Raw genomic sequence first — 25,005 nt, 5'->3', positions numbered from 1 at the left:
TCCCCCTCTCTATACCCTCTCTCTCCTTCCCCCTCTCTATCCTTCCCCCTCTCTATACCCTCTCTCTCATTCCCCCTCTCTATACCCTCTCTCTCATTCCCCTCTCTCATTCCCCTCTCTCTTCCCCCTCTCTCCTCTCTCTCTCCTTCCCCCTCTCTATACCCTCTCTCTCTCCCCCTCTCTTCTCTCTCTCTCCTTCCCCCTCTCTCCCCCCTCTCTCCTTCCCCCTCTCTATACCCTCTCTCTCCTTCCCCTCTCTATACCCCCCTCTCCTCCCCTCTCTCTCTCTCTCTCTCCTTCCCCCTCTCTATACTCTCTCTTTCCAAAACTCTCTCTCCTCTCCTCCCTCATCCATCTCTCTCTCCCCCTCTCCTCTCTCTCTCCCCCCCTCTCTTCTCTCTCCCCCTCTCCTCTCTCTCCCCCTCTCTTCTCTCTCTCTCCTCACCCTCTCTTCTCTATCTCTCCTCCCCTCTCTCCTCCCCCACTCTATACCCCCTCTCTCCCCCCTCTCTCCTCCCCCCACTCTATACCCCCTCTCTCCCCCCCTCTCCTCCCCCCACTCTATACCCCCCTCTCCCCCTCTCTTCTCTTTCTCTCCTTCACCTCTCTTCTCTCTCTCTCTTCCCCACTCTATTCCCTCTCTTTCCCACTCTGTCTCTCCCCCTCTCTTCTTCCCCCTCTCTCTCCCCCTCTCTTCTCTCTCTCTCCACCCCCTGTCTCTTCTCTCTCTCTCCACCCCCGTCTCTCCCCCTCTCCCTCTCCACCCCCTGTCTCTCCCCCTCTCCTCTCTCCACCCCCTGTCTCTTCTCTCTCTCTCTGTTGGTTGAGAGGACCTCTCCTCTCGGTTTAATCACCTCTCTTTCAGCCTGGTGGACTGTGAGCTCATATTAAATCACTTCATTATCAGTCTGATGACTCTCAGTAACTTCTCTTTATCTGCCTGTGATTGGCTATGGCTGAGCAGGGAGCATGAGGAGTAAGACCATGACAGGAAGACACATCCTCTAATATTCTCTCTATTTCTCTCTCTCTCTTTTACTCCCTTCTTCCCAGAAAGACGACAGAAGGAAGGTGAGCCGGCACATCCACTTATAGTGGGACGTTTGCTCCTACGTGAACTGCCTCCTTGATGTGCTGCTGTTGTGTCAGTCAGGAGAGACGGATCGCTCTGGAGGAAGACAGACGGCTCGCTCTGGAGGAAGAGAGACACATCGCTCTGGAGGAAGAGAGACACATCGCTCTGGAGGAAGAGATACGGATCGCTTTGGAGGAAGACAGACGGCTCGCTCTGGAGGAAGAGAGACACATCGCTCTGGAGGAATAGAGATGGCTCGCTCTGGAGGAAGAGATACGGCTCGCTCTGGAGGAAGACAGGCGGCTCGCTCTGGAGGAAGAGAGACGGCTCCCTCTGGAGGAAGACAGACGGCTCGCTCTGGAGGAATCGACGAGATACTCTGGAGGAAGAGATACGTTCGCTCTGAGGAAGAGAGGCACATAGGAAGAGAGGCACATCGCTCTGGAGGAAGGCTCGCTCTGGAGGAAGAGATACGGCTCTGGAGGAAGAGATGGATCGCTCTGGAGGAAGAGATACGGCTCGCTCTGGAGGAAGAGATACGGCTCGCTCTGGAGGAAGAGAGGCACATCGCTCTGGAGGAAGAGAGGCACATCGCTCTGGAGGAAGAGAGGCACATCGCTCTGGAGGAAGAGAGACACATGGCTCTGGAGGAAGAGATACGGATCGCTCTGGAGGAAGACAGACGGATCGCTCTGGAGGAAGAGATACGGCTCGCTCTGGAGGAAGAGAGACGGATCGCTCTGGAGGAAGAGATACGGCTCGCTCTGGAGGAAGAGATGGATCGCTCTGGAGGAAGAGATACGGCTCGCTCTGGAGGAAGAGAGGCACATCGCTCTGGAGGAAGAGAGGCACATCGCTCTGGAGGAAGAGAGGCACATCGCTCTGGAGGAAGAGAGACACATGGCTCTGGAGGAAGAGAGGCACATCGCTCTGGAGGAAGAGATACGGATCGCTCTGGAGGAAGACAGACGGATCGCTCTGGAGGAAGAGATGGATCGCTCTGGAGGAAGAGATACGGCTCGCTCTGGAGGAAGAGATACGACTCGCTCTGGAGGAAGAGAGGCACATCGCTCTGGAGGAAGAGAGGCACATCGCTCTGGAGGAAGAGAGACACATCGCTCTGGAGGAAGACAGACAGATCGCTCTGGAGGAAGAGATACGGATCGCTCTGGAGGAAGACAGATGGATCGCTCTGGAGGAAGACAGATGGCTCGCTCTGGAGGAAGACAGACACATCGCTCTGGAGGAAGAGAGACACATCGCTCTGGAGGAAGAGACGCTCTGGAGGAAGACACATCGCTCTGGAGGAAGAGAGGCACATCGCTCTGGAGGAAGAGAGACACATCGCTCTGGAGGAAGAGTGACACATCGCTCTGGAGGAAGAGAGACGGATCGCTCTGGAGGAAGAGAGACTGATCGCTCTGGAGGAAGAGAGACGGATCGCTCTGGAGGAAGAGAGACGGATCGCTCTGGAGGAAGAGAGGCAACTCTCTCTCTCTGCTAAGTATTACACTGCAGTCTAGAAATCTATTTATAAACGGCCCAAATGGCTCCCTATTCCCTATATAGTGCACTATTCCATATAGGGCCTGGTCAGAAGTAGTATAGGGAATAGGGTGCCATTTGGGATGCATAAAGGGAAATTGATCCTATTTGAGTGTAGAGGGGATATAAGAGGATGTAGTCGTTCCCAAAGAGTCGAGTCCTGACTGACACTAACTGAATTACCAGGCCTCCCCTTCACTCCCAACTCTAACAGACTGACTGTCCCAACTGGCTCCCTAATCCCTTTATAGTGCACTACTTTAGACCAGGGTTTATATGGTAGTAGTGCACTACTTTAGATCAGGGCCTATAGGGAGAGGATAGGGAGACTGACTGGGAGGATCTGTGAGAGAGACTGGGAGGATCTGGGAGACAGACTGGGAGGATCTGGGAGACAGACTGGGAGGATCTGGGAGACAGACTGGGAGGATCTGGGAGACAGACTGGGAGGATCTGGGAGACAGACTGGGAGGATCCGTGAGTCTGACTGGGAGGATCTGTGATCTGACTGGGAGGATCTGTGAGTCTGACTGGGAGACTGACTGGGAGGATCTGGGAGAGAGACTGGGAGGATCTGGGAGAGAGACTGGGAGGATCTGGAAGAGAGACTGGGAGGATCTGTGAGTCTGACTGGGAGACTGACTGGGAGGATCTGGGAGACAGACTGGGAGGATCTGGGAGACTGACTGGGAGGATCTGGGAGACAGACTGGGAGGATATGGGAGACAGACTGGGAGGATCTGGGAGACAGACTGGGAGGATCTGGGAGACAGACTGGGAGGATCTGGGAGACTGACTGGGAGGATCTGGGAGACTGACTGGGAGGATCTGTGAGTCTGACTGGGAGGATCTGGGAGACAGACTGGGAGGATCTGGGAGGTGACTGGGAGGATCTGGGAGACAGACTGAGAGGATATGGGAGACTGACTGGGAGGATATGGGAGACAGACTGGGAGCATCTGGGACACCGACTGGGAGGATCTGGGAGACGGACTAGGAGGATCTGGGAGACTGATTGGGAGGATCTGGGAGAGTTCTGCAGGAGACTGGGTTAGACTGGGAATGTAATACCAACGAAACAATGTGATATCCCATTGGTACACATGTGACCAATGGGATATCAGTAAGGCAAAGAGGGGGGTTTGATTGGTCCACATGTGACCAATGGGATATCAGTAAGGCAAAGAGGGGGGTGAACTTTGGAAGACGGCGTGACATGTGACCTGGTCGTAATAAGGGCAGTACCTAGAAGACATGTGACCTGGTCGTAATAAGGGCAGTACATGGAAGACATGTGACCTGGTCGTAATAAGGGCAGTACCTAGAAGACATGTGACCTGGTCGTAATAAGGGCAGTACATGGAAGACATGTGACCTGGTCGTAATAAGGGCAGTACCTAGAAGACATGTGACCTGGTCGTAATGAGGGCAGTACATGGAAGACATGTGACCTGGTCGTAATAAGGGCAGTACCTAGAAGACATGTGACCTGGTCGTAATAAGGGCAGTACCTAGAAGACATGTGACCTGGTCGTAATGAGGGCAGTACATGGAAGACATGTGACCTGGTCGTAATGAGGGCAGTACCTAGAAGACATGTGACCTGGTCGTAATAAGGGCAGTACCTAGAAGACATGTGACCTGGTCGTAATGAGGGCAGTACATGGAAGACATGTGACTTGGTCGTAATGAGGGCAGTACATGGAAGACATGTGACCTGGTTGTAATAAGGGCAGTACATGGAAGACATGTGACTTGGTCGTAACGAGGGCAGTACATGGAAGACATGTGACCTGGTCGTAATAAGGGCAGTACATGGAAGACATGTGACCTGGTCGTAATGAGGGCAGTACCTAGAAGACATGTGACCTGGTCGTAATGAGGGCAGTACATGGAAGACATGTGACCTGGTCGTAATGAGGGCAGTACCTAGAAGACATGTGACCTGGTCGTAATGAGGGCAGTACATGGAAGACATATGACCTGGTCGTAATAAGGGCAGTACATGGAAGACATGTGACCTGGTCGTAATAAGGGCAGTACATGGAAGACATGTGACCTGGTCGTAATGAGGGCAGTACATGGAAGACATGTGACCTGGTCGTAATGAGGGCAGTACATGGAAGACATGTGACCTGGTCGTAATGAGGGCAGTACATGGAAGACATGTGACCTGGTCGTAATGAGGGCAGTACATGGAAGACATGTGACCTGGTCGTAATGAGGGCAGTACATGGAAGACATGTGACCTGGTCGTAATGAGGGCAGTACATGGAAGACATGTGACCTGGTCGTAATGAGGGCAGTACATGGAAGACATGTGACCTGGTCGTAATGAGGGCAGTACATGGAAGACATGTGACCTGGTCGTAATAAGGGCAGTACATGGAAGACATGTGACCTGGTCGTAATGAGGGCAGTACCTAGAAGACATGTGACCTGGTCGTAATGAGGGCAGTACATGGAAGACATGTGACCTGGTCGTAATGAGGGCAGTATCTAGAAGACATGTGACCTGGTCGTAATGAGGGCAGTACATGGAAGACATGTGACCTGGTCGTAATAAGGGCAGTACATGGAAGACATGTGACCTGGTCGTAATGAGGGCAGTACATGGAAGACATGTGACCTGGTCGTAATGAGGGCAGTACATGGAAGACATGTGACCTGGTCGTAATGAGGGCAGTACATGGAAGACATGACATGTGACCTGGTCGTAATGAGGGCAGTACATGGAAGACATGTGACCTGGTCGTAATGAGGGCAGTACATGGAAGACATGTGACCTGGTCGTAATGAGGGCAGTACATGGAAGACATGTGACCTGGTCGTAATGAGGGCAGTACATGGAAGACATGTGACCTGGTCGTAATGAGGGCAGTACATGGAAGACATGTGACCTGGTCGTAATGAATGAGGGCAGTACATGGAAGACATGTGACCTGGTCGTAATGAGGGCAGTACATGGAAGACATGTGACCTGGTCGTAATGAGGGCAGTACATGGAAGACATGTGACCTGGTCAACAAGGGCAGTACATGGAAGACATGTGACCTGGTCGTAATGAGGGCAGTACATGGAAGACATGTGACCTGGTCGTAATGAGGGCAGTACATGGAAGACATGTGACCTGGTCGTAATGAGGGCAGTACATGGAAGACATGTGACCTGGTCGTAATAAGGGCAGTACATGGAAGACATGTGACCTGGTCGTAACGAGGGCAGTACATGGAAGACATGTGACCTGGTCGTAACGAGGGCAGTACATGGAAGACATGTGACCTGGTCGTAACGAGGGCAGTACATGGAAGACATGTGACCTGGTCGTAACGAGGGCAGTACATGGAAGACATGTGACCTGGTCGTAACGAGGGCAGTACATGGAAGACATGTGACCTGGTCGTAACGAGGGCAGTACATGGAAGACATGTGACCTGGTCGTAACGAGGGCAGTACATGGAAGACATGTGACCTGGTCGTAACGAGGGCAGTACATGGAAGACATGTGACCTGGTGTGACCTGTAATAAGGGCAGTACATGGAAGACATGTGACCTGGTCGTAATGAGGGCAGTACATGGAAGACATGTGACCTGGTCGTAATGAGGGCAGTACATGGAAGACATGTGACCTGGTCGTAATGAGGGCAGTACATGGAAGACATGTGACCTGGACCTGGTCGTAATAAGGGCAGTACATGGAAGACATGTGACCTGGTCGTAATGAGGGCAGTACCTGGAAGACATGTGACCTGGTCGTAATGAGGGCAGTACATGGAAGACATGTGACCTGGTCGTAATGAGGGCAGTACCTGGAAGACATGTGACCTGGTCGTAATGAGGGCAGTACATGGAAGACATGTGACCTGGTCGTAATGAGGGCAGTACATGGAAGACATGTGACCTGGTCGTAATGAGGGCAGTACATGGAAGACATGTGACCTGGTCGTAATGAGGGCAGTACATGGAAGACATGTGACCTGGTCGTAATGAGGGCAGTACATGGAAGACATGTGACCTGGTCGTAATAAGGGCAGTACATGGAAGACATGTGACCTGGTCGTAATGAGGGCAGTACATGGAAGACATGTGACCTGGTCGTAATGAGGGCAGTACATGGAAGACATGTGACCTGGTCGTAATGAGGGCAGTACATGGAAGACATGTGACATGGAAGACATGTGACCTGGTCGTAATGAGGGCAGTACATGGAAGACATGTGACCTGGTCGTAATGAGGGCAGTACATGGAAGACATGTGACCTGGTCGTAATGAGGGCAGTACATGGAAGACATGTGACCTGGTCGTAATGAGGGCAGTACATGGAAGACATGTGACCTGGTCGGAGGGCAGTACATGGAAGACATGTGACCTGGTCGTAATGAGGGCAGTACATGGAAGACATGTGACCTGGTCGTAATGAGGGCAGTACATGGAAGACATGTGACCTGGTCGTAATGAGGGCAGTACATGGAAGACATGTGACCTGGTCGTAATGAGGGCAGTACATGGAAGACATGTGACCTGGTCGTAATGAGGGCAGTACATGGAAGACATGTGACCTGGTCGTAATGAGGGCAGTACATGGAAGACATGTGACCTGGTCGTAATGAGGGCAGTACATGGAAGACATGTGACCTGGTCGTAATGAGGGCAGTACATGGAAGACATGTGACCTGGTCGTAATGAGGGCAGTACATGGAAGACATGTGACCTGGTCGTAATGAGGGCAGTACATGGAAGACATGTGACCTGGTCAGTAATAGGGCAGTACATGGAAGACATGTGACCTGGTCGTAATGAGGGCAGTACATGGAAGACATGTGACCTGGTCGTAATGAGGGCAGTACCTGGAAGACATGTGACCTGGTCGTAATGAGGGCAGTACATGGAAGACATGTGACCTGGTCGTAATAAGGGCAGTACATGGAAGACATGTGACCTGGTCGTAATAAGGGCAGTACATGGAAGACATGTGACCTGGTCGTACATGGAAGACATGTGACCTGGTCGCAATAGGGCAGTACATGGAAGACATGTGACCTGGTCGTAATGAGGGCAGTACATGGAAGACATGTGACCTGGTCGTAATGAGGGCAGTACATGGAAGACATGTGACCTGGTCGTAATGAGGGCAGTACATGGAAGACATGTGACCTGGTCGTAATGAGGGCAGTACATGGAAGACATGTGACCTGGTCGTAACGAGGGCAGTACATGGAAGACATGTGACCTGGTCGTAATGAGGGCAGTACATGGAAGACATGTGACCTGGTCGTAATGAGGGCAGTACATGGAAGACATGTGACCTGGTCGTAATGAGGGCAGTACATGGAAGACATGTGACCTGGTCGTAATGAGGGCAGTACATGGAAGACATGTGACCTGGTCGTAATAAGGGCAGTACATGGAAGACATGTGACCTGGTCGTAATGAGGGCAGTACATGGAAGACATGTGACCTGGTCGTAATGAGGGCAGTACATGGAAGACATGTGACCTGGTCGTAATGAGGGCAGTACATGGAAGACATGTGACCTGGTCGTAATGAGGGCAGTACATGGAAGACATGTGACCTGGTCGTAATGAGGGCAGTACATGGAAGACATGTGACCTGGTCGTAATAAGGGCAGTACATGGAAGACATGTGACCTGGTCGTAACGAGGGCAGTACATGGAAGACATGTGACCTGGTCGTAACGAGGGCAGTACATGGAAGACATGTGACCTGGTCGTAACGAGGGCAGTACATGGAAGACATGTGACCTGGTCGTAACGAGGGCAGTACATGGAAGACATGTGACCTGGTCGTAACGAGGGCAGTACATGGAAGACATGTGACCTGGTCGTAACGAGGGAAGACAGTACATGGAAGACATGTGACCTGGTCGTAACGAGGGCAGTACATGGAAGACATGTGACCTGGTCGTAACGAGGGCAGTACATGGAAGACATGTGACCTGGTCGTAACGAGGGCAGTACATGGAAGACATGTGACCTGGTCGTAACGAGGGCAGTACATGGAAGACATGTGACCTGGTATGGAAGACATGTGACCTGGTCGTAGGGCAGTACATGGAAGACATGTGACCTGGTCGTAACGAGGGCAGTACATGGAAGACATGTGACCTGGTCGTAACGAGGGCAGTACATGGAAGACATGTGACCTGGTCGTAATGAGGGCAGTACCTAGAAGACATGTGACCTGGTCGTAATAAGGGCAGTACATGGAAGACATGTGACCTGGTCGTAATGAGGGCAGTACATGGAAGACATGTGACCTGGTCGTAATGAGGGCAGTACATGGAAGACATGTGACCTGGTCGTAATGAGGGCAGTACCTGGAAGACATGTGACCTGGTCGTAATGAGGGCAGTACATGGAAGACATGTGACCTGGTCGTAATGAGGGCAGTACATGGAAGACATGTGACCTGGTCGTAATGAGGGCAGTACATGGAAGACATGTGACCTGGTCGTAATGAGGGCAGTACCTGGAAGACATGTGACCTGGTCGTAATGAGGGCAGTACATGGAAGACATGTGACCTGGTCGTAATGAGGGCAGTACATGGAAGACATGTGACCTGGTCGTAATGAGGGCAGTACATGGAAGACATGTGACCTGGTCGTAATAAGGGCAGTACATGGAAGACGGCGTGTCATGTGACCTGGTCGTAACGAGGGCAGTACATGGAAGACATGTGACCTGGTCGTAATAAGGGCAGTACATGGAAGACATGTGACCTGGTCATAATGAGGGCAGTACCTAGAAGACATGTGACCTGGTCGTAATAAGGGCAGTACCTAGAAGACATGTGACCTGGTCATAATGAGGGCAGTACCTAGAAGACATGTGACCTGGTCGTAATAAGGGCAGTACATGGAAGACGGCGTGTCATGTGACCTGGTCGTAATAAGGGCAGTACATGGAAGACGGCGTGTCATGTGACCTGGTCGTAATAAGGGCAGTACCTAGAAGACATGTGACCTGGTCGTAACAAGGGCAGTACATGGAAGACATGTGACCTGGTCGTAATGAGGGCAGTACATGGAAGACATGTGACCTGGTCGTAATAAGGGCAGTACATGGAAGACATGTGACCTGGTCGTAACGAGGGCAGTACCTAGAAGACATGTGACCTGGTCGTAATAAGGGCAGTACATGGAAGACATGTGACCTGGTCGTAATAAGGGCAGTACATGGAAGACGGCGTGTCATGTGACCTGGTCGTAACGAGGGCAGTACATGGAAGACATGTGACCTGGTCATAATGAGGGCAGTACCTAGAAGACATGTGACCTGGTCGTAATAAGGGCAGTACCTAGAAGACATGTGACCTGGTCATAATGAGGGCAGTACCTAGAAGACATGTGACCTGGTCGTAATAAGGGCAGTACATGGAAGACGGCGTGTCATGTGACCTGGTCGTAATAAGGGCAGTACATGGAAGACGGCGTGTCATGTGACCTGGTCGTAATAAGGGCAGTACCTAGAAGACATGTGACCTGGTCGTAACGAGGGCAGTACATGGGCTTGACAACGCTACATTATGAGTTAATTCAGAGCTGGAAACATTTAGCAACATTGCGTTAGTCTCCTGGGAGGGTGAGGTTTTAGAGGATGTTACCACCCATCCTTGACCTCTGTGCTCCAGCTCTTTGGGGTCAACGTGGGGTTATTGTTAAACCTTCTTGAAGAAACTTCTGATGTAAAAAGGGCTTTATCAATACATCTGATTGGTAGATCGGACTGATTAATATACTGACTGACTGACTGATTGATTAATATACTGACTGACTGACTGACTGATTGATTAATATACTGACTGACTGACTGATTGATTAATATACTGACTGACTGACTGATTGATTAATATACTGACTGACTGACTGATTGATTAATATACTGACTGACTGACTGATTGATTGATTAATATACTGACTGACTGATTGATTGATTAATATACTGACTGACTGATTGATTAATATACTGACTGACTGACTGACTGATTGATTAATATACTGACTGACTGATTGATTGATTAATATACTGACTGACTGATTGATTAATATACTGACTGACTGACTGACTGACTGATTGATTGATTAATATACTGACTGACTGACTGATTAATATACTGACTGACTGACTGACTGATTGTTTAATATACTGACTGACTGATTGATTAATATACTGACTGACTGACTGACTGATTAATATACTGACTGACTGACTGATTAATATACTGACTGACTGACTGATTAATATACTGACTGACTGACTGATTAATATACTGACTGACTGACTGACTGACTGACTGATTAATATACTGACTGATTGATTAATATACTGACTGACTGACTGATTAATATACTGACTGACTGACTGATTGATTAATATACTGACTGACTGACTGATTGATTAATATACTGACTGACTGACTGATTGATTAATATACTGACTGACTGACTGATTGATTAATATACTGACTGACTGACTGATTGATTGATTAATATACTGACTGACTGACTGATTAATATACTGACTGACTGATTGCTTAATATACTGACTGACTGACTGACTGATTGATTAATATACTGACTGACTGACTGACTGTTTAATATACTGACTGACTGACTGATTGATTAATATACTGACTGACTGATTGATTAATATACTGACTGACTGACTGATTGATTAATATACTGACTGACTGACTGATTGCTTAATATACTGACAGACTGATTGATTAATATACTGACTGACTGACTGATTGATTAATATACTGACTGACTGACTGATTGATTAATATACTGACAGACTGATTGATTAATATACTGACTGACTGATTGATTAATATACTGACTGACAGACTGATTGATTAATATACTGACAGACTGATTGATTAATATACTGACTGACAGACTGATTGACAGGCTGATTGACCGAATGACTGACTGGCTGATTGACCGGCTAATTGATGGACAGACTGACTGACTGGCTGATTGACTGGCTAATTGACTGACTGATTGATTGACCGGCTGATCGACCGGCTGATTGATCGACTAGCTGATTGATGGACAGACTGACTGACTGATTGACTGGCTGATTGATCGACTTGCTGATTGATGGACAGACCGACTGACTGGCTGATTGACTGACGATTGATTGACAGTCTGATTGACTGGCTGATTGATCGACTAGCTGATTGATGGACAGACCGACTGGCTGATTGATGGACTAGCTGATTGATGGACAGACTGACTGACTGATTGACTGGCTGATTGATGGACAGACTGACTGGCTGATTGATGGACTAGCTGATTGATGGACAGACTGACTGGCTGATTGACTGGCTGATTGATGGACAGACCGACTGACTGATACAGACCCTTTGGAAGCTGCATGTGAAGTGGAATTCACACTGCATCATGTCAAAGAAGATGGGGATGGTAGCTTTCCTCAGCTCTATCTCTGGGACCAGAGTCATCTCTAGGATGGGACCCACCATCTCTGGGATGAACTTGATCTTGTGTGGACCTGGGGAGAGATAAAACTTCATCAAATATCTGAGCCCCTGCAGAGGCGGCAAGGGGCTAGAGCGTTGGGCCAGTAACCTAAAGGTTGCTGGATTGAATCCCCGAGCTGACAAAGTACAAATCAAGGGGTTAGAGCGTTGGGCCAGTAACCTAAAGGTTGCTGGATTGAATCCCCGAGCTGACAAAGTACAAATCAAGGGGTTAGAGCGTTGGGCCAGTAACCTAAAGGTTGCTGGATTGAATCCCCGAGCTGACAAAGTACAAATCAAGGGGTTAGAGCGTTGGGCCAGTAACCTAAAGGTTGCTGGATTGAATCCCCGAGCTGACAAAGTACAAATCAAGGGGTTAGAGCGTTGGGCCAGTAACCTAAAGGTTGCTGGATTGAATCCCTGAGCTGACAAAGTACAAATCAAGGGGCTAGAGCGTCGGGCCAGTAACCTAAAGGTTGCTGGATCGAATCCCCCGAGCTGACAAAGTACAAATCAAGGGGCTAGAGCGTTGGGCCAGTAACCTAAAGGTTGCTGGATCGAATCCCCCGAGCTGACAAAGTACAAATCAAGGGGCTAGAGCGTTGGGCCAGTAACCTAAAGGTTGCTGGATTGAATCCCCGAGCTGACAAAGTACAAATCAAGGGGTTAGAGCGTTGGGCCAGTAACCTAAAGGTTGCTGGATTGAATCCCCGAGCTGACAAAGTACAAATCAAGGGGTTAGAGCGTTGGGCCAGTAACCTAAAGGTTGCTGGATCGAATCCCCGAGCTGACAAAGTACAAATCAAGGGGCTAGAGCGTCGGGCCAGTAACCTAAAGGTTGCTGGATCGAATCCCCCGAGCTGACAAAGTACAAATCAAGGGGCTAGAGCGTTGGGCCAGTAACCTAAAGGTTGCTGGATCGAATCCCCCGAGCTGACAAAGTACAAATCAAGGGGCTAGAGCGTTGGGCCAGTAACCTAAAGGTTGCTGGATCGAATCCCCGAGCTGACAAAGTACAAATCAAGGGGCTAGAGCGTCGGGCCAGTAACCTAAAGGTTGCTGGATCGAATCCCCCGAGCTGACAAAGTACAAATCAAGGGGCTAGAGCGTTGGGCCAGTAACCTAAAGGTTGCTGGATCGAATCCCCCGAGCTGACAAAGTACAAATCAAGGGGCTAGAGCGTTGGGCCAGTAACCTAAAGGTTGCTGGATCGAATCCCCGAGCTGACAAAGTACAAATCAAAGGGTTAGAGCGTTGGGCCAGTAACCAAAAGGTTGCTGGATCGAATCCCCGAGCTGACAAGGTACAAATCTGTCGTTCTGCCCTTGAACAAGGCAGTTAACCCAACTGTTCCTAGGCCGTCATTGAAAATAATAATTTGCCGAGTTAAATAAAGTTAACCACAAATGGTAGAGCACGGGGCTTACAAGGCCATGATAATGGGTGGAACACCCACACATACATTCAACAAAATAATTACGCACCTTGGATAAAAGAGTCTGCTAAATGACATATATTATATAATGATATATAACCTGTGGATGAATACACAGATGAGGGAATAATGAACAAACGGTCAACAGATGAGGGTACCTTTAAAGGGGACCAGGCCATAGATAGAGCAGGAATACAAAGCATGGTCCTCTGTTAAATTGTCTTGGTGTAAACCACAGGAGGAAACTACTAGAGGGGCCCCCCAAGGGCATAAACATGTATCTGTTGTATGTTGGTGTAAACCACAGGAGGAAACTACTAGAGGGGCCCCCCAAGGGCATAAACATGTATCTGGTGAGATGGTACAGTATGTTGGTGTAAACCACAGGAGGAAACTACTAGAGGGGCCCCCCAAGGGCATAAACATGTATCTGGTGAGATGGTACAGTATGTTGGTGTAAACCACAGGAGGAAACTACTAGAGGGGCCCCCCAAGGGCATAAACATGTATCTGGTGAGATGGTACAGTATGTTGGTGTAAACCACAGGAGGAAACTACTAGAGGGGCCCCCCAAGGGCATAAACATGTATCTGTTGAGATGGTACAGTATGTTGGTGTAAACCACAGGAGGAAACTACTAGAGGGGCCCCCCAAGGGCATAAACATGTATCTGTTGAGATGGTACAGTATGTTGGTGTAAACCACAGGAGGAAACTACTAGAGGGGCCCCCCAAGGGCATAAACATGTATCTGTTGAGATGGTACAGTATGTTGGTGTAAACCACAGGAGGAAACTACTAGAGGGGCCCCCCAAGGGCATAAACATGTATCTGTTGAGATGGTACAGTATGTTGGTGTAAACCACAGGAGGAAACTACTAGAGGGGCCCCCCAAGGGCATAAACATGTATCTGTTGTATGTTGGTGTAAACCACAGGAGGAAACTACTAGAGGGGCCCCCCAAGGGCATAAACATGTATCTGTTGAGATGGTACAGTATGTTGGTGTAAACCACAGGAGGAAACTACTAGAGGGGCCCCCCAAGGGCATAAACATGTATCTGTTGAGATGGTACAGTATGTTGGTGTAAACCACAGGAGGAAACTACTAGAGGGGCCCCCCAAGGGCATAAACATGTATCTGGTGAGATGGTACAGTATGTTGGTGTAAACCACAGGAGGAAACTACTAGAGGGGCCCCCCAAGGGCATAAACATGTATCTGGTGAGATGGTACAGTATGTTGGTGTAAACCACAGGAGGAAACTACTAGAGGGGCCCCCCAAGGGCATAAACATGTATCTGTTGAGATGGTACAGTATGTTGGTGTAAACCACAGGAGGAAACTACTAGAGGGGCCCCCCAATGGCATAAACATGTATCTGGTGAGATGGTACAGTATGTTGGTGTAAACCACAGGAGGAAACTACTAGAGGGGCCCCCCAAGGGCATAAACATGTATCTGGTTAGATGGTACAGTATGTTGGTGTAAACCACAGGAGGAAACTACTAGAGGGGCCCCCCAAGGGCATAAACATGTATCTGGTGAGATGGTACAGTATGTTGGTGTAAACCACAGGAGGAAACTACTAGAGGGGCCCCCCAAGGGCATAAACATGTATCTGTTGAGATGGTACAGTATGTTGGTGTAAACCACAGGAGGAAACTACTAGAGGGGCCCCCCAAGGGCATAAACATGTATCTGGTGAGATGGTACAGTATGTTGGTGTAAACCACAGGAGGAAACTACTAGAGGGGCCCCCCAAGGGCATAAACATGTATCTGGTGAGATGGTACAGTATGTTGGTGTAAACCACAGGAGGAAACTACTAGAGGGGCCCCCCAAGGGCATAAACATGTATCTGGTGAGATGGTACAGTATGTTGGTGTAAACCACAGGAGGAAACTACTAGAGGGGCCCCCCAAGGGCATAAACATGTATCTGGTGAGATGGTACAGTATGTTGGTGTAAACCACAGGAGGAAACTACTAGAGGGGCCCCCCAAGGGCATAAACATGTATTTGTCGTTCCTCCAGTGTCTTTTCAGTGTTCATCAGGGTTTTGATTGACATTCAGAAGATGAGAGGTGATTTTCCTGAGAAAAGCCTCAGGTCCAAAACCAGAATTATTTGAATTATGAAAACACAGGTGTGGGAGTCAATATGACATCATGGTAAGAGTTGTAATTAAGAAAGAGAGAGCATGAGAGAAATAGAAAAGCAGAGACTGATTACCTATTTGAAGGAACAGAACAGGCCTATTCAAACTAACACCTTGTCATTCTCTGTCTCCTTTGTGATGTCTCTGCTGTAGTTCTGCTTCCACAACAACAACATGAAGCCAATTACCCCAGGATCCGACCCTCTATTCTCTATCCTTAGTCCTTCCTGTTTTCACTAACAACCTGGTAACCCAGGATCAACCCTCTATTCTCTATCCTTAGTCCTTTCTGTTTTCACTAACAACCTGGTAACCCAGGATCCGACCCTCTATTCTCTATCCTTAGTCCTTTCTGTTTTCACTAACAACCTGGTAACCCAGGATCAACCCTCTATTCTCTATCCTTAGTCCTTCCTGTTTTCACTAACAACCTGGTAACCCAGGATCAACCCTCTATTCTCTATCCTTAGTCCTTCCTGTTTTCACTAACAACCTGGTAACCCAGGATCAACCCTCTATTCTCTATCCTTAGTCCTTCCTGTTTTCACTAACAACCTGGTAACCCAGGATCCGACCCTCTATTCTCTATCCTTAGTCCTTCCTGTTTTCACTAACAACCTGGTAACCCAGGATCAACCCTCTATTCTCTATCCTTAGTCCTTCCTGTTTTCACTAACAACCTGGTAACCCAGGATCAACCCTCTATTCTCTATCCTTAGTCCTTCCTGTTTTCACTAACAACCTGGTAACCCAGGATCCGACCCTCTATTCTCTATCCTTAGTCCTTCCTGTTTTCACTAACAACCTGGTAACCCAGGATCCGACCCTCTATTCTCTATCCTTAGTCCTTTCTGTTTTCACTAACAACCTGGTAACCCAGGATCCGACCCTCTATTCTCTATCCTTAGTCCTTCCTGTTTTCACTAACAACCTGGTAACCCAGGATCAACCCTCTATTCTCTATCCTTAGTCCTTCCTGTTTTCACTAACAACCTGGTAACCCAGGATCCGACCCTCTATTCTCTATCCTTAGTCCTTTCTGTTTTCACTAACAACCTGGTAACCCAGGATCAACCCTCTATTCTCTATCCTTAGTCCTTTCTGTTTTCACTAACAACCTGGTAACCCAGGATCCGACCCTCTATTCTCTATCCTTAGTCCTTCCTGTTTTCACTAACAACCTGGTAACCCAGGATCAACCCTCTATTCTCTATCCTTAGTCCTTCCTGTTTTCACTAACAACCTGGTAACCCAGGATCAACCCTCTATTCTCTATCCTTAGTCCTTCCTGTTTTCACTAACAACCTGGTAACCCAGGATCCGACCCTCTATTCTCTATCCTTAGTCCTTTCTGTTTTCACTAACAACCTGGTAACCCAGGATCCGACCCTCTATTCTCTATCCTTAGTCCTTCCTGTTTTCACTAACAACCTGGTAACCCAGGATCAACCCTCTATTCTCTATCCTTAGTCCTTCCTGTTTTCACTAACAGCCTGGTAACCCAGGATCCGACCCTCTATTCTCTATCCTTAGTCCTTCCTGTTTTCACTAACAACCTGGTAACCCAGGATCAACCCTCTATTCTCTATTCTTAGTCTTTCCTGTTTTCACTAACAACCTGGTAACCCAGGATCAACCCGCTATTCTCTATCCTTAGTCCTTCCTGTTTTCACTAACAACCTGGTAACCCAGGATCAACCCTCTATTCTCTATTCTTAGTCCTTCCTGTTTTCACTAACAACCTGGTAACCCAGGATCCGACCAGCTCGTTAGCTAACGTTACATGACGTGTGTACAACACCCGTTGAGTGTGCTCTCCGAGATCGAAAGGAGATGGGTGGGGCTAAAGCTTAAGAGGGTGGGAACGATGCTGAATGGGTGTAGACAAAGAGGAGCTCTTCACTAGATACCAAAACATTCAAAGGCAATTTTCTCAAAAAGTGAGTTTACAAGTTAATCAACTTTGAAATGAAAAATAGTTTCCCATTTTTTTCCTCAAATGCAGTGTTGATATACAATTTTGTGGCTCTGAGAGGCTCTACTTTTATCCAATGTAAAAAAAAGCTATATGATACGGTCATTATTTCAACTGGATAGCCAGCTAACGTAACGTTAAATAGCCAGCTAACTTAACGTTTATACAGCTAACTTAACGTTAGCTAGCTAGATAGCGCGCGAGATACCAAACAGGAAATGGTTTAGAAAGTTGCTTTTTAGTTGCCTGGTTTGCTAGATTGACATTTAATAAATCAAGTTTTAAACGTGTTTATTGGTATTAAAATACACCTGTTATGTTATTCTGGAACACCGGGCTGCTGATGTCATCGTTTTTGTGTTTATACTTTTTCATAACGTTAAAGACAAGTTTAATGTTCATGATGTCACTGCCACAACTGTCTAAAGACATGTTGATATACGTAGTATAAACCAGCCTTTAGCCTTGAAATATTTGGTTGTTTACTAAACTGCCGGTACTCACTCTGTTTAGCAAATGGCCTCGCATGTGAAAGAAGAGCTCTCCAGTAGTGGTACCAAAACATTCAAGGGTCATTTTCTCAAAAGTGGGGTTACGAGTTTATCATCTTCCAAAGCAGAATTACTTTCCAATTGTTCCTCAACAGTAGTGTTACTGATCTACCATTTTCTAGCTCAGAGTCGCTACTTTTAAAAAACACCGAATGGAGCCGGGCGGTCACATACGTTAGTTGAATACATATGTAGAACATGAAATAGATGATTCATACCTAGATTATACCACATGTCTCTGATCTCAAAGCCGATCTGTCTCCTCATGTCCTGGTACCTGAAACACACAGAAACACACATACCTAGATTATACCACATGTCTCTGATCTCAAAGCCGATCTGTCTCCTCATGTCCTGGTACCTGAAACACACAGAAACACACATGCCTAGATTATACCACATGTCTCTGATCTCAAAGCCGATCTGTCTCCTCATGTCCTGGTACCTGAAACACACAGAAACACACATGCATTTACCATTTACATGGTTGACTGTCCTGTACTAGTGACCAGTCCAACATGGTTAACTGTCCTGTACTAGTGACCAGTCCAACATGGTTAACTGTCCTGTACTAGTGACCAGTCTAACATGGTTAACTGTCCTGTACGAGTGACCAGTCCAACATGGTTAACTGTCCTGTACTAGTGGTCCAACATGGTTAACTGTCCTGTACTAGTGGTCTAACATGGTTAACTGTCCTGTACTAGTGACCAGTCCAACATGGTTAACTGTCCTGTACTAGTGACCAGTCCAACATGGTTAACTGTCCTGTACTAGTGACCAGTCCAACATGGTTAATGTGTCCTGTACTAGTGACCAGTCCAACATGGTTAACTGTCCTGTACTAGTGACCAGTCCAACATGGTTAACTGTCCTGTACTAGTGACCAGTCCAACATGGTTAACTGTCCTGTACTAGTGGTCTAACATGGTTAACTGTCCTGTACTAGTGACCAGTCCAACATGGTTAACTGTCCTGTACTAGTGGTCCAACATGGTTAACTGTCCTGTACTAGTGACCAGTTCAACATGGTTAACTGTCCTGTACTAGTGACCAGTCCAACATGGTTAACTGTCCTGTACTAGTGACCAGTCCAACATGGTTAACTGTCCTGTACTAGTGACCCAACATGGTTAACTGTCCTGTACTAGTGGCCTTCGTCCGCCCACGTGTTCTCGCACACCCCGAGAGCGTCTGGTCAGCGGGGTGGTGGCACCGGGATCCTCATCTCTCCCAAGTGGTCATTCTCTCTTTCTCCCCTTACCCATCTGTCTATCGCCTCCTTTGAATTCCATGCTGTCACAGTTACTAGCCCTTTCAAGCTTAACATCCTTATCATTTATCGCCCTCCAGGTTCCCTCGGAGAGTTCATCAATGAGCTTGATGCCTTGATAAGCTCCTTTCCTGAGGACGGCTCACCTCTCACAGTTCTGGGCGACTTTAACCTCCCCACGTCTACCTTTGACTCTTTCCTCTCTGCCTCCTTCTTTCCACTCCTCTCCTCTTTTGACCTCACCCTCTCACCTTCCCCCCCTACTCACAAGGCAGGCAATACGCTCGACCTCATCTTTACTAGATGCTGTTCTTCCACTAACCTCATTGCAACTCCCCTCCAAGTCTCCGACCACTGCCTTGTATCCTTTTCCCTCTCGCTCTCATCCAACACCTCCCACACTGCCCCTACTCGGATGGTATCGCGCCGTCCCAACCTTCGCTCTCTCTCCCCGCTACTCTCTCCTCTTCCATCCTATCATCTCTTCCCTCCGCTCAAACCTTCTCCCACCTATCTCCTGATTCTGCCTCCTCAACCCTCCTCTCCTCCCTCTCTGCATCCCTTGACTCTCTATGTCCCCTATCCTCCAGGCCGGCTCGGTCCTCCCCTCCCGCTCCGTGGCTCGATGACTCATTGCGAGCTCACAGAACAGGGCTCCGGGCAGCCGAGCGGAAATGGAGGAAAACTCGCCTCCCTGCGGACCTGGCATCCTTTCACTCCCTCCTCTCTACATTTTCCTCCTCTGTCTCTGCTGCTAAAGCCACTTTCTACCACGCTAAATTCCAAGCATCTGCCTCTAACCCTAGGAAGCTCTTTGCCACCTTCTCCTCCCTCCTGAATCCTCCGCCCCCTCCCCCTCCTCCTCCCTCTCTGCAGATGACTTCGTCAACCATTTTGAAAAGAAGGTCGACGACATCCGATCCTCGTTTGCTAAGTCAAACGACACCGCTGGTTCTGCTCACACTGCCCTACCCTGTGCTCTGACCTCTTTCTCCCCTCTCTCTCCAGATGAAATCTCGCGTCTTGTGACGGCCGGCCGCCCAACAACCTGCCCGCTTGACCCTATCCCCTCCTCTCTTCTCCAGACCATTTCCGGAGACCTTCTCCCTTACCTCACCTCGCTCATCAACTCATCCCTGACCGTTGGCTACGTCCCTTCCGTCTTCAAGAGAGCGAGAGTTGCACCCCTTCTGAAAAAACCTACACTCGATCCCTCCGATGTCAACAATTACAGACCAGTATCCCTTCTTTCTTTTCTCTCCAAAACTCTTGAACGTGCCGTCCTTGGCCAGCTCTCCCGCTATCTCTCTCTGAATGACCTTCTTGATCCAAATCAGTCAGGTTTCAAGACTAGTCATTCAACTGAGACTGCTCTCTCTGTATCACGGAGGCGCTCCGCACTGCTAAAGCTAACTCTCTCTCCTCTGCTCTCATCCTTCTAGATCTATCGGCTGCCTTCGATACTGTGAACCATCAGATCCTCCTCTCCACCCTCTCCGAGTTGGGCATCTCCGGCGCGGCCCACGCTTGGATTGCGTCCTACCTGACAGGTCGCTCCTACCAGATGGCGTGGCGAGAATCTGTCTCCTCACCACGCGCTCTCACCACTGGTGTCCCCCAGGGCTCTGTTCTTGGCCCTCTCCTATTCTCGCTATACACCAAGTCACTTGGCTCTGTCATAACCTCACATGGTCTCTCTTATCATTGCTATGCAGACGACACACAATTAATCTTCTCCTTTCCCCTTCTGATGACCAGGTGGCGAATCGCATCTCTGCATGTCTGGCAGACATATCAGTGTGGATGACGGATCACCACCTCAAGCTGAACCTCGGCAAGACGGAGCTGCTCTTCCTCCCGGGGAAGGACTGCCCGTTCCATGATCTCGCCATCACGGTTGACAACTCCATTGTGTCCTCCTCCCAGAGCGCCAAGAACCTTGGCGTGATCCTGGACAACACCCTGTCGTTCTCAACTAACATCAAGGCGGTGGCCCGTTCCTGTAGGTTCATGCTCTACAACATCCGCAGAGTACGACCCTGCCTCACACAGGAAGCGGCACAGGTCCTAATCCAGGCACTTGTCATCTCCCGTCTGGATTACTGCAACTCGCTGTTGGCTGGGCTCCCTGCCTGTGCCATTAAACCCCTTCAACTCATCCAGAACGCCGCAGCCCGTCTGGTGTTCAACCTTCCCAAGTTCTCTCACGTCACCCCGCTCCTCCGTTCTCTCCACTGGCTTCCAGTTGAAGCTCGCATCCGCTACAAGACCATGGTGCTTGCCTACGGAGCTGTGAGGGGAACGGCACCTCAGTACCTCCAGGCTCTGATCAGGCCCTACACCCAAACAAGGGCACTGCGTTCATCCACCTCTGGCCTGCTCGCCTCCCTACCACTGAGGAAGTACAGCTCCCGCTCAGCCCAGTCAAAACTGTTCGCTGCCCTGGCCCCCCAATGGTGGAACAAACTCCCTCATGACGCCAGGACAGCGGAGTCAATCACCACCTTCCGGAGACACCTGAAACCCCATCTCTTTAAGGAATACCTAGGATAGGTTAAGTAATCCCTCTCACCCCACCCCCTAAGTTTTAGATGCACTATTGTTAAGTGACTGTCCCACTGGATGTCATAAGGTGAATGCACCAATTTGTAAGTCGCTCTGGATAAGAGCGTCTGCTAAATGACTTAAATGTAAATGTAAATGTTAACTGTCCTGTACTAGTGACCAGTCCAACATGGTTAACTGTCCTGTACTAGTGACCAGTCCAACATGGTTAACTGTCCTGTACTAGTGGTCTAACATGGTTAACTGTCCTGTACTAGTGGTCTAACATGGTTGACTGTCCTGTACTAGTGGCCTAACATGGTTAACTGTCCTGTACTAGTGACCAGTCCAACATGGTTAACTGTCCTGTACTAGTGGCCTAACATGGTTAACTGTCCTGTACTAGTGACCCAACATGGTTAACTGTCCTGTACTAGTGGCCCAACATGGTTAACTGTCCTGTACTAGTGGTCTAACATGGTTAAGTGTCCTGTACTAGTGGTCCAACATGGTTAACTGTCCTGTACTAGTGACCAGTCCAACATGGTTAACTGTCCTGTACTAGTGGCCCAACATGGTTAACTGTCCTGTACTAGTGGTCCAACATGGTTAACTGTCCTGTACTAGTGGTCCAACATGGTTAACTGTCCTGTACTAGTGGCCCAACATGGTTAACTGTCCTGTACTAGTGACCAGTCCAACATGGTTAACTGTCCTGTACTAGTGGTCCAACATGGTTAACTGTCCTGTACTAGTGGTCCAACATGGTTAACTGTCCTGTACTAGTGACCAGTCCAACATGGTTAACTGTCCTGTACTAGTGACCAGTCCAACATGGTTAACTGTCCTGTACTAGTGACCAGTCCAACATGGTTAACTGTCCTGTACTAGTGGTCTAACATGGTTAACTGTCCTGTACTAGTGGTCTAACATGGTTGACTGTCCTGTACTAGTGGCCTAACATGGTTAACTGTCCTGTACTAGTGACCAGTCCAACATGGTTAACTGTCCTGTACTAGTGGCCTAACATGGTTAACTGTCCTGTACTAGTGACCCAACATGGTTAACTGTCCTGTACTAGTGGCCCAACATGGCTAACTGTCCTGTACTAGTGGTCTAACATGGTTAACTGTCCTGTACTAGTGGTCCAACATGGTTAACTGTCCTGTACTAGTGACCAGTCCAACATGGTTAACTGTCCTGTACTAGTGGTCTAACATGGTTAACTGTCCTGTACTAGTGGTCCAACATGGTTAACTGTCCTGTACTAGTGACCAGTCCAACATGGTTAACTGTCCTGTACTAGTGGTCCAACATGGTTAACTGTCCTGTACTAGTGGTCCAACATGGTTAACTGTCCTGTACTAGTGACCAGTCCAACATGGTTAACTGTCCTGTACTAGTGACCTAACATGGTTAACTGTCCTGTACTAGTGACCCAACATGGCTAACTGTCCTGTACTAGTGGCCCAACATGGTTAACTGTCCTGTACTAGTGGTCTAACATGGTTAACTGTCCTGTACTAGTGGCCCAACATGGTTAACTGTCCTGTACTAGTGGCCCAACATGGTTAACTGTCCTGTACTAGTGGTCCAACATGGTTAACTGTCCTGTACTAGTGGCCCAACATGGTTAACTGTCCTGTACTAGTGGTCCAACATGGTTAACTGTCCTGTACTAGTGGTCCAACATGGTTAACTGTCCTGTACTAGTGACCAGTCCAACATGGTTAACTGTCCTGTACTAGTGGCCCAACATGGTTAACTGTCCTGTACTAGTGACCAGTCCAACATGGTTAACTGTCCTGTACTAGTGACCAGTCCAACATGGTTAACTGTCCTGTACTAGTGGTCCAACATGGTTACCTGTCCTGTACTAGTGACCAGTCCAACATGGTTAACTGTCCTGTACTAGTGACCAGTCCAACATGGTTAACTGTCCTATACTAGTGACCATTCCAACATGGTTAACTGTCCTGTACTAGTGACCAGTCCAACATGGTTAACTGTCCTGTACTAGTGACCAGCCCAACATGGTTAGCTGTCCTGTACTAGTGGTCCAACATGGTTGACTGTCCTGTACTAGTGACCAGTCCAACATGGTTAACTGTCCTGTACTAGTGGCCCAACATGGTTAACTGTCCTGTACTAGTGACCAGTCCAACATGGTTAACTGTCCTGTACTAGTGACCAGTCCAACATGGTTAACTGTCCTGTACTAGTGGTCCAACATGGTTAACTGTCCTGTACTAGAGGCCCAACATGGTTAACTGTCCTGTACTAGTGGCCCAACATGGTTAACTGTCCTGTACTAGTGGTCCAACATGGTTAACTGTCCTGTACTAGTGACCAGTCCAACATGATTAACTGTCCTGTACTAGTGGTCCAACATGGTTGACTGTCCTGTACTAGTGACCAGTCCAACATGGTTAACTGTCCTGTACTAGTGACCCAACATGGTTAACTGTCCTGTACGAGTGACCAGTCCAACATGGTTAACTGTCCTGTACTAGTGACCAGTCCAACATGGTTAACTGTCCTGTACTAGTGACCAGTCCAACATGGTTAACTGTCCTGTACTAGTGGTCCAACATGGTTAACTGTCCTGTACTAGTGGCCCAACATGTTTAACTGTCCTGTACTAGTGACCAGTCCAACATGGTTAACTGTCCTGTACTAGTGGTCCAACATGGTTAACTGTCCTGTACTAGTGACCAGTCCAACATGGTTAACTGTCCTGTACTAGTGGTCCAACATGGTTAACTGTCCTGTACTAGTGACCAGTCCAACATGGTTAACTGTCCTGTACTAGTGACCAGTCCAACATGGTTGACTGTCCTCTACTAGTGACCAGTCCAACATGGTTGACTGTCCTGTACTAGTGACCAGTCCAACATGGTTAACTGTCCTGTACTAGTGACCCGTCCAACATGGTTAACTGT

At 48.4% G+C, this 25,005-nt stretch overlaps 1 protein-coding gene across 1 annotated transcript in view; it reads right to left on the bottom strand.

The window, feature by feature from the left end:
• LOC124023374 (dedicator of cytokinesis protein 1-like) overlaps window positions 1-18,691 on the bottom strand; it is a gene marked incomplete at both ends in the record, with an annotated part of 103,273 nt that extends 84,582 nt beyond the window's left edge. Inside the window, 3 exons of the mRNA XM_046337901.1 lie at window positions 12,011-12,159; window positions 18,465-18,607; window positions 18,644-18,691. Of these exons, the coding sequence (XP_046193857.1) occupies window positions 12,011-12,159; window positions 18,465-18,607; window positions 18,644-18,691 (340 nt within the window). The remainder of the gene's footprint in view (window positions 1-12,010; window positions 12,160-18,464; window positions 18,608-18,643) is intronic.
• Between the last annotated feature and the right edge of the window lie 6,314 nt (window positions 18,692-25,005).

This window comes from Oncorhynchus gorbuscha, unplaced genomic scaffold (genome assembly GCF_021184085.1).
Source record: "Oncorhynchus gorbuscha isolate QuinsamMale2020 ecotype Even-year unplaced genomic scaffold, OgorEven_v1.0 Un_scaffold_1617, whole genome shotgun sequence".
NCBI lineage: Eukaryota > Metazoa > Chordata > Actinopteri > Salmoniformes > Salmonidae > Oncorhynchus > Oncorhynchus gorbuscha.
The sequence above is the reverse complement of the archived record's forward strand: the minus strand, read 5'-3'. Positions and strand labels throughout refer to the sequence as shown.